Raw genomic sequence first — 12,047 nt, forward strand, 5'->3', positions numbered from 1 at the left:
CCCATTTCTCCCCAATCACCCCCATTCCCCCCCCAATGACCCCCATTTCCCCCCCATTGACCCCCATTTCCCCCCATTGACCCCCATTTCCCCCCCATTGACCCCCATTCCCCCCCAGTCACCCCCATTTCTCCCCCATTGACCCCCATTTCCCCCCCATTGACCCCCATTTCCCCCCCAGTCACCCCCATTTCCCCCCATTGACCCCCATTTCCCCCCAATGACCCCCATTCCCCCCCAATGATCCCCATTTCCCCCCCCAATGACCCCCATTCCCCCCCAATGATCCCCATTTCCCCCCCCAATGCCCCCCATTTCCCCCCCCAATGACCCCCATTCCCCCCCAATGACCCCCATTTCCCCCCAATGACCCCCATTTCTCCCCCAATGACCCCCATTCCCCCCCCAATGACCCCCATTCCCCCCAATGACCCCCATTTCCCCCCCAATGACCCCCATTTCCCCCCCAATGACCAACATTTCCCCCCAATGACCCCCATTCCCCCCCCAATGACCCCCATTTCCCCCCCAATGACCCCCATTCCCCCCCAATGCCCCCCATTTCCCCCCAATGACCCCCATTTCCCCCCCAATGCCCCCCATTTCCCCCCCCAATGACCCCCATTCCCCCCAATGACCCCCATTTCCCCCCCAATGACCCCCATTTCCCCCCCCAATGACCCCCATTCCCCCCAATGACCCCCATTCCCCCCCAATGACCCCCATTTCTCCCCCCCAATGACCCCCATTCCCCCCCAATGACCCCCATTTCTCCCCCCCAATGACCCCCATTCCCCCCAATGACCCCCATTTCCCCCCCCAATGACCCCCATTCCCCCCCAATGACCCCCATTTCCCCCCCCAATGCCCCCCATTTCCCCCCCAATGACCCCCATTCCCCCCCCAATGCCCCCCATTTCCCCCCCCAATGACCCCCATTCCCCCCCAATGCCCCCCATTCCCCCCCCAATGCCCCCCATTTCCCCCCAATGACCCCCATTCCCCCCCCAATGACCCCCATTTCCCCCCTAATGACCCCCATTTCCCCCCAATGCCCCCCATTCCCCCCCCAATGACCCCCATTTCTCCCCCAATGACCCCCATTCCCCCCCCAATGCCCCCCATTTCCCCCCCAATGACCCCCATTCCCCCCCAATGCCCCCCATTCCCCCCCCAATGACCCCCATTCCCCCCCCAATGACCCCCATTCCCCCCCAATGACCCCCATTCCCCCCCAATGCCCCCCATTCCCCCCCAATGACCCCCATTTCCCCCCCCAATGACCCCCATTTCCCCCCCAATGACCCCCATTTCTCACCCCAATGACCCCCATTCCCCCCCAATGCCCCCCATTTCCCCCCAATGACCCCCATTTCCCCCCCAATGACCCCCATTCCCCCCCAATGCCCCCCATTTCCCCCCAATGACCCCCATTTCCCCCCCAATGCCCCCCATTTCCCCCCCCAATGACCCCCATTCCCCCCCCAATGACCCCCATTTCCCCCCCATTGACCCCCATTCCCCCCAATGTCCCCCATTCCCCCCCCCAATGACCCCCATTTCCCCCCAATGACCCCCATTTCCCCCCCAATGACCCCCATTTCTCCCCCCCAATGACCCCCATTTCTCCCCCCCAATGACCCCCATTTCCCCCCATTGACCCCCATTTCCCCCCCAATGACCCCCATTTCCCCCCCAATGACCCCCATTTCTCCCCCCCAATGACCCCCATTCCCCCCCCAATGACCCCCATTTCCCCCCCAATGCCCCCCATTCCCCCCCCAATGCCCCCCATTTCCCCCCCAATGACCCCCATTTCTCCCCCCCAATGACCCCCATTCCCCCCCCAATGACCCCCATTTCTCTCCCCAATGACCCCCATTCCCCCCCAATGACCCCCATTTCCCCCCCAATGACCCCCATTTCTCCCCCCCAATGACCCCCATTCCCCCCCAATGCCCCCCATTCCCCCCCAATGACCCCCATTTCCCCCCCAATGACCCCCATTCCCCCCCAATGACCCCCATTCCCCCCCAATGACCCCCATTTCCCCCCCCAATGACCCCCATTTCCCCCCAATGACCCCCATTTCCCCCCCAATGACCCCCATTTCCCCCCATTGACCCCCACTTTTCCCCCCCAATGACCCCCATTTCCCCCCAATGACCCCCATTTCCCCCCCAATGCCCCCCATTTCCCCCCCAATCACCCCCATTCCCCCCCAATCACCCCCATTTCCCCCCATTGACCCCCACTTTTCCCCCCCAATGACCCCCATTTCCCCCCAATGACCCCCATTTCTCCCCCAATGCCCCCCACTTTTCCCCCCAATGACCCCCATTCCCCCCCCAATGCCCCCCATTTCCCCCCATTGACCCCCACTTTTCCCCCCCCCCCCCCCCCCAGACTATGTCATTCGTCACTGGGCTGAGGATGAGTTTTTTGGGGCGCAGTACCTTTGTGGGGTGAACCCCGTGTTGCTGCGCCGCTGCCGCCGACTGCCCCCCAACTTCCCCGTCACCCCCCAAATGGTCACCCCCAGCCTGGGCCCCCACTGCTGCCTGAGCCGAGAGATGGAGGTGGGGACCCCAAAATCCACCTTCTGGGGGGCACCCCAAAAGCTTTAGGGGGTCCTTAAGGGGGTTTGGGGGTTCTTTAAGGTTTGGGGGTTCCTGGGGTTTGGGGGTCTCAGGGGTTTGGGGGGACCCTGGAGTCTGGGAAGGGGTTTTGGGGTTCCTCAAGGTTTGGGGGTCCCTTGGGTTTGGGGGTTCCTGGGGTTGGGGGGACCCCGGAGTCTGGGAAGGGGTTTTGGGGTTCTTCAAGGTTTTGGGGTTCCTGGGGTTTGGGGGGACACACAGTTTGGGGGGGACCCTGGAGTCTGGGAAGGGGTTTTGGGGTTCCTCAAGGTTTGGGGGTTCCTGGGGTTTGGGGGGACACAGAGTTTGGGGGGACCCAAGGGTCTGGGAAGGGGTTTTGGGGTTCCTCAAGGTTTGGGGGTCCCAGGGGTTTGGGGGGACCCTGGAGTCCATGATGGGGTGGAAAGACCTCAAGGTTTTGGGGTCCCTCAAGGTTTGGGGGTTCCTGGGGTTTGGGGGGACCCTGGAGTCTGGGAAGGGGTTTTGGGGTTCCTCAAGGTTTGGGGGTTCCTCAGGGTTTGGGGGTTCCTCAGGGTTTGGGGGACCCTGGAGTCCATGATGGGGTGGGAGGACCTCAAGGTTTTGGGGTCCCTCAAGGTTTTGGGGTTCCTCAAGGTTTGGGGGGACACAGGGTTTGGGGGTACCTGGAGTCTGGGAAGAGGTTTTGGGGTTCCTCAAGGTTTGGGGGTTCCTGGGGTTTGGGGGTACACAGGGTTTGGGGGGACCCTGGGGTCCATGATGGGGTGGGAGGACCTCAAGGTTTTGGGGTTCCTCAAGGTTTGGGGGTCTCAGGGGTTTGGGGGGACCCCAAGATTTGGGGGGACAGAGAGTTTGGGGGGACCCTGGGAAGAGGTTTTGGGGTCCCTCAAGGCTTGGGGGTTCCTCCAGGGGGGTTCCCTATGGATTTTGGGGTGTCTCAGGGATTCAAGGGGGGTTTTGGGGTCCCCCCGGGGGTTTTAGGGGTCCTGAAGGGGGTGTGGGGGGTGACCCATAGGTTTTGGGGTCCCCCCCCTTGTGAGTTTTGGGGCTTCTTGAGGGCTTCCTATGGATTTTTGGGGTCCCCCTCAGGTTTTGGGGTTCCTGAGGGGGTCCTGTGGCTTTTGGGGGTCCCCCTTTAGGTTTTGGGGTTCCCCCCGTGGGTTTTGGGGTCCCCTCTTTGGTTTTGGGGTTCCTTGGGGGGTCCCCAATGATTTTGGGGTCCCCCCCAATGGGTTTTGGAGTCCCCCATGAGTTTTTGGGGTCCTGGAGGGGTCCCTCCTGGTTTTAGGGTCCCCCAACGGATTTTGGGGTCCCCCATTGAGTTTTGGGGTCCCCCCATGGATTTTGGGGTCCCCCCATGAGTTTTCGGGATCACCAATGATTTCGGGGTCCCCCCCAATGGATTTCGGGGTCCCCCCATGAGTTTTGGGGATCCCCAATGATTTCCGGGTCCCCCCAATGGATTTTGGGGTCCCCCTTTGAGTTTTGGGGTCCCTGTGGGTCCCCAATAATTTCGGGGTCCCCCATGGATTTTGGGGGTCCCCAATGAGTTTTCGGGATCCCCAATGATTTCGGGGTCCCCAATGAGTTTTGGGGTCCCCCAATGATTTCGGGGTCCCCCCATGAGTTTTGGGGCTCCTTGGGGGTCCCCCCAATGATTTCGGGGTTCCCCAATGATTTCGGGGTCCCCCTATGGATTTTGGGGTCCCCCCTTGAGTTTTGGGGGTCCCTGTGGGTCCCCAATAATTTCGGGGTCCCCCATGGATTTTGGGGGTCCCCAATGAGTTTTCGGGATCCCCAATGATTTCGGGGTCCCCAATGAGTTTTGGGGTCCCCCAATGATTTCGGGGTCCCCCCATGAGTTTTGGGGCTCCTTGGGGGTCCCCCCAATGATTTCGGGGTTCCCCAATGATTTCGGGGTCCCCCTATGGATTTTGGGGTCCCCCCTTGAGTTTTGGGGGTCCCTGTGAGTCCCCAATAATTTCGGGGTCCCCCATGAGTTTTGGGGGTCCCCAATGATTTTGGGGTTCCCCAATGATTTCCGAGTCCCCCAATGGATTTTGGGGTCCCCCCTTGAGTTTTGGGGTCCCTGTGGGTCCCCAATAATTTCGGGGTCCCCCATAGTTTTTGGGGTCCCCCCCTTGAGTTTTGGGGATCCCCAATGATTTCCGCGGCCCCCATGGATTTTGGGGTCCCCCAATGAATTTCGGGGTCCCCCCTTGAGTTTTGGGGGTGCCTGTGGGTCCCCAATAATTTCGGGGTCCCCCATGGATTTTGGGGTCCCCCCATGAGTTTTGGGGTTCCCCAATGATTTCAGAGCCCCCCAATGATTTCGGGGTCCCCCTTTGAGTTTTGGGGGTCCCTGTGGGCCCCCATTAATTTCGGGGTCCCCCAATAAATTTCGGGGTCCCCCCATGAGTTTTGGGGTCCCCCAATGATTTCAAAGCCCCCTCCATGACTTTTGGGGTTCCCATAAGTTTTGGGGGGGGTTGAAGAGTTTCCTATGGGTTTAAGGGGTTCTTGAGGGGTCCCCTAAAATTTGGGGGACCCCCCCAATAATTTTGGGGTGCTCTTCCCCCCCCCCCAAAGTTGGGTCACGTGTACCTGGCGGATTATGGGGTGCTGGAGGGGCTCCCCACGACGCGGCTCGACGGGCGCCCCACTTTCGTGGCCGCCCCCCTTTGTCTCCTCCATCAACGCCCGGATGGGACCCTGAGACCTCTCGCGATCCAGGTAGGGGCACCCCAAAAATCTGGGGGGGGGTCGGGGCACCCCAAAAATAGAAGGGGGGACCCCAAAAGTTGAACGGGAAATGGCAGTAATGGAGAGAAAGGGGAAAAAAAGGGGGGGGACCCCAAAAATTAGGGGGGACTCGAGAGGGTGGGGGGGTGGGGGGGACCCTAAAATATGGGGGGGACACCCCAAAAGTGGGGGGGGACCCTAAAAGTGGGACCCTAAAAGTGTAGGGGGGACCCCAAAAATGGAGGGGGACCCCCAAAAGTTGAATGGGAAATGGCAGTAATTGAGAGAGAAGGGAAAGAAATGGGGGGACCCCAAAACTTAGGGGGGGCTCAAGAGGGAGGGGGGAGGGTGAGGGGGTGGGGGGGACCCTAAAATATGGGGGGGACCCCCTAAAAGTGGGGGGGACCCTAAAAGTGTGGGGGGGCCCTAAAAGTTGAGGGGGACCCCAAAAGTTGAATGGGAAATGGCAGTAATTGAGAGAGAAGGGAAAGAAATGGGGGGGACCCCAAAAATTAGGGGGGACTCGAGAGGGTGGGGGGGACCCTAAAATATGGGGGGGACACCCCAAAAGTGTGTGGGGGGACCCTAAAAGTTAAAGGGGACCCCAAAAATGGAGGGGGGACCCCAAAAGTTGAATGGGAAATGGCAGTAATTGAGGGAAAGGGGAAAGAAATGGGGGGGACCCCAAAAATTGGGGGGACTGAAGAGGGTGGGGGGAGGGTGAGGGGGTGAGGGGGACCCTAAAATATGGGGGGGACACCCCAAAAGTGGGGGGGGACCCTAAAAATGGAGGGGGGACCCCAAAAGTTGAATGGGAAATGGCAGTAATTGAGAAAGAAGGGAAAGAAATGGGGGGGACCCCAAAAATTGGGGGGGACTGAAGAGGGTGGGGGGAGGGTGAGGGGGTGGAGGGGACCCTAAAATATGGGGGGGACACCCCAAAGTGGGGGGGGACCCTAAAAGTTAAGGGGGACCCCAAAAGTTGAGGGGGGACCCCAAAAGTTGAATGGGAAATGGCAGTAATTGAGAGAGAAGGGAAAGAAATGGGGGGGACCCCAAAAATTAGGGGGGACTCGAGAGGGTGGGGGGGTGGGGGGGACCCTAAAATATGGGGGGGATACCCTAAAAGTGTGGGGGGGACCCTAAAAGTGTGTGGGGGACCCTAAAAGTTGAGGGGGACCCCGAAAGTTGAATGGGAAATGGCAGTAATGGAGAGAAAGGGGAAAAAAAGGGGGGGACCCCAAAAATTAGGGGGGACTCAAGAGGGTGGGGGGACCCTAAAATATGGGGGGGACCCCCTAAAAGTGTGGGGGGACCCTAAAAGTGTGGGGGGGACCCCAAAAATGGAGGGGGGACCCCAAAAGTTGAATGGGAAATGGCAGTAATGGAGAGAGAAGGGAAAGAAATGGGGGGACCCCAAAACTTAGGGGGGACTCGAGAGGGTAGGGGGGACCCTGAAATATGGGGGGGACACCCCAAAAGTGTGGGGGGACCCTAAAAGTTAAGGGGGACCCCAAAAATGGAGGGGGGACCCCAAAAGTTGAATGGGAAATGGCAGTAATTGAGAGAGAAGGGAAAGAAATGGGGGGACCCCAAAAATTAGGGGGGACTCAAGGGGGTGGGGGGAGGTTTGAGGGGGGACCCTAAAAATGGGGGGACCCCAATATGCAATGAGGGGGACCCCGTTAACCCCTTATAGGGTGGGAGTTGGGTTGGGGGGGACCCCAATATCCACATGGGGGACCCCAATATCCCATAGGGGACCCCAATATCCCAAGGGGGGACCCCATTAACCCCTTATAGGGTGGGATTTGGGTTGGAGGGGACCCCAATATCCACATGGGGGGACCCCAATATCCCATGGAGGACCCCAATATCCCATAGGGGGATCCCAATATCCCATGGAAGACCCCATTAACCCCTTATAGAGTGGGATTCGGGTTGGAGGGGACCCCAATACCCACATGGGGGGACCCCAATATCTCATAGAGGACCCCAATATCCCATAGGGAACCCCAATATCTCATAGGGGGACCCCAATATCCCATGGGGGGACCCCATTAACCCCTTATAGAGTGGGATTTGGGTTGGAGGGGACCCCAATATCCACATGGGGGGACCCCAATATCTCATAGAGTACCCCAATATGTCATAGGGGACCCCAATATCTCATGGGGGGACCCCAATATCCCATAGGGGACCCCAATATTCCATGGGGGGACCCCATTAACCCCTTATAGAGTGGGATTTGGGTTGGAGGGGACCCCAATATCCACATGGGGGACCCCAATATCCCATAGGGGAACCCCAATATCTCATAGAGGGACCCCAATATCCCATGGGGGGACCCCATTAACCCCTTATAGGGGTGGATTCGGGTTGGAGGGGACCCCAATACCCACATGGGGGGACCCCAATATCTCATAGAGGACCCCAATATCTCATAGGGGACCCCAATATCCCATGGAGGACCCCAATATCCCATGGGGGGACCCCATTAACCCCTTATAGAGTGGGATTTGGGTTGGAGGGGACCCCAAAACCCACATGGGAGAACCCCAATATCCCATAGGGGACCCCAATATCCCATAGGGGGACCCCAATATCCCATGGGGGGACCCCATTAACCCCTTATAGGGTGGGATTTGGGTTGGAGGGGACCCCAATACCCACATGGGAGAACCCCAATATCCCATAGGGGACCCCAATAGCTCATAGAGGGACCCCAATATCCCATAGGGAACCCCAATATCTCATAGGGGGACCCCAATATCCCATGGGGGGACCCCATTAACCCCTTATAGAGTGGGATTTGGGTTGGAGGGGACCCCAAAACCCACATGGGAGAACCCCAATATCCCATGGAGGACCCCAATATCTCATAGGGGGACCCCAATATCTCTTGGGGGACCCCAATATCCCATAGGGGACCCCAATATCCCAAGAGGGGACCCCATTAACCCCTTATAGAGTGGGATTTGGGTTGGAGGGGACCCCAAAACCCACATGGGAGAACCCCAATATCCCATGGAGGACCCCAATATCCCATAAGGGACCCCAATATCTCATGGGGGACCCCAATATCCCATGGGGGGACCCCATTAACCCCTTATAGAGTGGGATTTGGGTTGGAGGGGACCCCAATATCCACATGGGAGAACCCCAATATCTCATGGAAGACCCCAATATCTCATAGGGGACCCCAATATCCCATGGGGGGACCCCATTAACCCCTTATAGAGTGGGATTTGGGTTGGAGGGGACCCCAATACCCACATGGGGGGACCCCAATATCTCATAGAGGACCCCAATATCTCTTAGGGGGACCCCAATATCTCATAGGGGACCCCAATATCCCAGGGAGGGACCCCATTAACCCCTTATAGAGTGGGATTTGGGTTGAAGGGGACCCCCATTAACCCCTTGTGGGGGGGATTTGGGTCGGAGGGGACCCCAATATCCACATGGGAGAACCCCAATATCCCATAGGGGACCCCAATATCTCATGGAAGACCCCAATATCTCATAGGGGGACCCCAATATCCCATGGGGGGGACCCCATTAACCCCTTATAGAGTGGGATTTGGGTTGGAGGGGACCCCAAAACCCACATGGGAGAACCCCAATATCCCATAGGGAACCCCAATATCCCATAGGGGACCTCAATATCCCATAGGGGGACCCCAATATCTCATGGAGGACCCCAATATCCCACAGGGGGACCTCATTAACCCCTTATAGAGTGGGACTTGGGTTGAAGGGGACCCCCATTAACCCCTTGTGGGGGGGATTCGGGTTGGAGGGGACCCCAATACCCACATGGGGGGACCCCAATATCTCATAGAGGACCCCAATATCTCATAGGGGACCCCAATATCCCATGGAGGACCCCAATATCCCATGGGGGGACCCCATTAACCCCTTATAGAGTGGGATTTGGGTTGGAGGGGACCCCAATATCCACATGGGAGAACCCCAATACCCCATGGAGGACCCCAATATCTCATAGGGGACCCCAATATCCCATGGGGGGACCCCATTAACCCCTTATAGAGTGGGATTTGGGTTGGAGGGGACCCCAATATCCACATGGGAGAACCCCAATATCCCATAGAGGACCCCAATATCTCTTAGGGGGACCCCAATATCTCATAGGGGGACCCCAATATCCCATGGAGGGACCCCATTAACCCCTTATAGAGTGGGATTTGGGTTGGAGGGGACCCCAATGCCCACATGGAGGGACCCCAATATCCCATAGGGGACCCCAATATCCACATGGGAGGACCCCAATATCTCATAGGGGGACCCCAATATCCCACGGAGGGACCCTATTAACCCCTTATAGAGTGGGATTCGGGTTGGAGGGGACCTCGGTCGTTGGTGGCTCTCCAACCTTTTGGGGTGTCCTCCTCCTCCGCTGCCCTTCACCCCAATTTCACACCTCCTTTGCCCCCCAAAAAAAGCTGTCGCAGCGCCCGGGTCCCACCAACCCCATCTTCTTACCCCAAGACCCCCCTTGGGTTTGGGCTTTGGCCAAAACGTGGGTCCGAAACGCCGAATTCCACGTCCACGAAGCTCTGAGCCATCTCCTCCGCTCCCATCTCCTCGGGGAGGTCTACGCTTTGGCCACTCTGAGGCAACTGCCACCCCAGCACCCCCTTTTCAAGGTGAACCCCAACCTCTGGGATGGGTTCTATCAAAGATTGGGCCATGGAGAAGGGTTCCATGGAGGTGGGGATGGGTTCTACCAAGGGTTGGACCCATGGAGAAGGGTTCCATGGAGGTGGGGATGGGTTCTACCAAGGGTTGGACCCATGGAGAAGGGTTCCATGGAGGTGGGGATGGGTTCTATCAAGGGTTGGACCCATGGAGAAGGGTTCCATGGAGGTGGGGATGGGTTCTACCAAGGGTTGGACCCATGGAGAAGGGTTCCATGGAGGTGGGGATGGGTTCTATCAAGGGTTGAACCCATGGAGAAGGGTTCCATGGAGGTGGGGATGGGTTCTACCAAGGGTTGGACCCATGGAGAAGGGTTCCATGGAGGTGGGGATGGGTTCTACCAAGGGTTAAACCCATGGAGAAGGGTTCCATGGAGGTGGGGATGGGTTCTATCAAGGGTTGGACCCATGGAGAAGGGTTCCATGGAGGTGGGGATGGGTTCTACCAAGGGTTAAACCCATAGAGAAGGGTTCCATGGAGGTGGGGATGGGTTCTATCAAGGGTTAAACCCATGGAGAAGGGTTCCATGGAGGTGGGGATGGGTTCTATCAAGGGTTGGACCCATGGAGAAGGGTTCCATGGAGGTGGGGATGGGTTCTATCAAGGGTTGGACCCATGGAGAAGGGTTCCATGGAGGTGGGGATGGGTTCTACCAAGGGTTAAACCCATGGAGAAGGGTTCCATGGAGGTGGGGATGGGTTCTACCAAGGGTTGGACCCATGGAGAAGGGTTCCATGGAGGTGGGGATGGGTTCTACCAAGGGTTGAACCCATGGAGAAGGGTTCCATGGAGGTGGGGATGGGTTCTACCAAGGGTTGGACCCATGGAGAAGGGTTCCATGGAGGTGGGGATGGGTTCTACCAAGGGTTGGACCCATGGAGAAGGGTTCCATGGAGGTGGGGATGGGTTCTACCAAGGGTTGAACCCATGGAGAAGGGTTCCATGGAGGTGGGGATGGGTTCTATCAAGGGTTGGACCCATGGAGAAGGGTTCCATGGAGGTGGGGATGGGTTCTACCAAGGGTTGGACCCATGGAGAAGGGTTCCATGGAGGTGGGGATGGGTTCTACCAAGGGTTGGACCCATGGAGAAGGGTTCCATGGAGGTGGGGATGGGTTCCACCAAGGGTTGGACCCATGGAGAAGGGTTCCATGGAGGTGGGGATGGGTTCCACCAAGGGTTGGACCCATGGAGAAGGGTTCCATGGAGGTGGGGATGGGTTCTACCAAGGGTTGGACCCATGGAGAAGGGTTCCATGGAGGTGGGGATGGGTTCTACCAAGGGTTGAACCCATGGAGAAGGGTTCCATGGAGGTGGGGATGGGTTCTATCAAGGGTTGGACCATAGAGAAGGGTTCCATGGAGGTGGGGATGGGTTCTACCAAGGGTTGGACCCATAGAGAAGGGTTCCATGGAGGTGGGGATGGGTTCTACCAAGGGTTGGACCCATGGAGAAGGGTTCCATGGAGGTGGGGATGGGTTCTATCAAGGGTTGGGTCATGGAGAAGGGTTCCATGGAGGTGGGGATGGGTTCTATCAAGGGTTGGACCCATGGAGAAGGGTTCCATGGAGGTGGGGATGGGTTCTATCAAGGGTTAAACCCATGGAGAAGGGTTCCATGGAGGTGGGGATGGGTTCTATCAAGGGTTGGACCCATGGAGAAGGGTTCCATGGAGGTGGGGATGGGTTCTACCAAGGGTTGGACCCATGGAGAAGGGTTCCATGGAGGTGGGGATGGGTTCTATCAAGGGTTGGACCCATGGAGAAGGGTTCCATGGAGGTGGGGATGGGTTCTACCAAGGGTTAAACCCATGGAGAAGGGTTCCATGGAGGTGGGGATGGGTTCTACCAAGGGTTGGACCCATGGAGAAGGGTTCCATGGAGGTGGGGATGGGTTCTACCAAGGGTTGAACCCATGGAGAAGGGTTCCATGGAGGTGGGGATGGGTTCTACCAAGGGTTGGACCCATG

At 58.1% G+C, this 12,047-nt stretch overlaps 1 protein-coding gene across 1 annotated transcript in view; it reads left to right on the forward strand.

The window, feature by feature from the left end:
* Window positions 1-12,047, forward strand: part of LOC128849954 (dentin sialophosphoprotein-like) — a 51,872-nt gene that overhangs the window by 15,739 nt on the left and 24,086 nt on the right. The window contains exons 7-9 of the mRNA XM_054052695.1: window positions 2,407-2,579; window positions 5,205-5,348; window positions 9,824-10,027. Of these exons, the coding sequence (XP_053908670.1) occupies window positions 2,407-2,579; window positions 5,205-5,348; window positions 9,824-10,027 (521 nt within the window). The remainder of the gene's footprint in view (window positions 1-2,406; window positions 2,580-5,204; window positions 5,349-9,823; window positions 10,028-12,047) is intronic.

This window comes from Cuculus canorus, chromosome 36 (genome assembly GCF_017976375.1).
Source record: "Cuculus canorus isolate bCucCan1 chromosome 36, bCucCan1.pri, whole genome shotgun sequence".
NCBI lineage: Eukaryota > Metazoa > Chordata > Aves > Cuculiformes > Cuculidae > Cuculus > Cuculus canorus.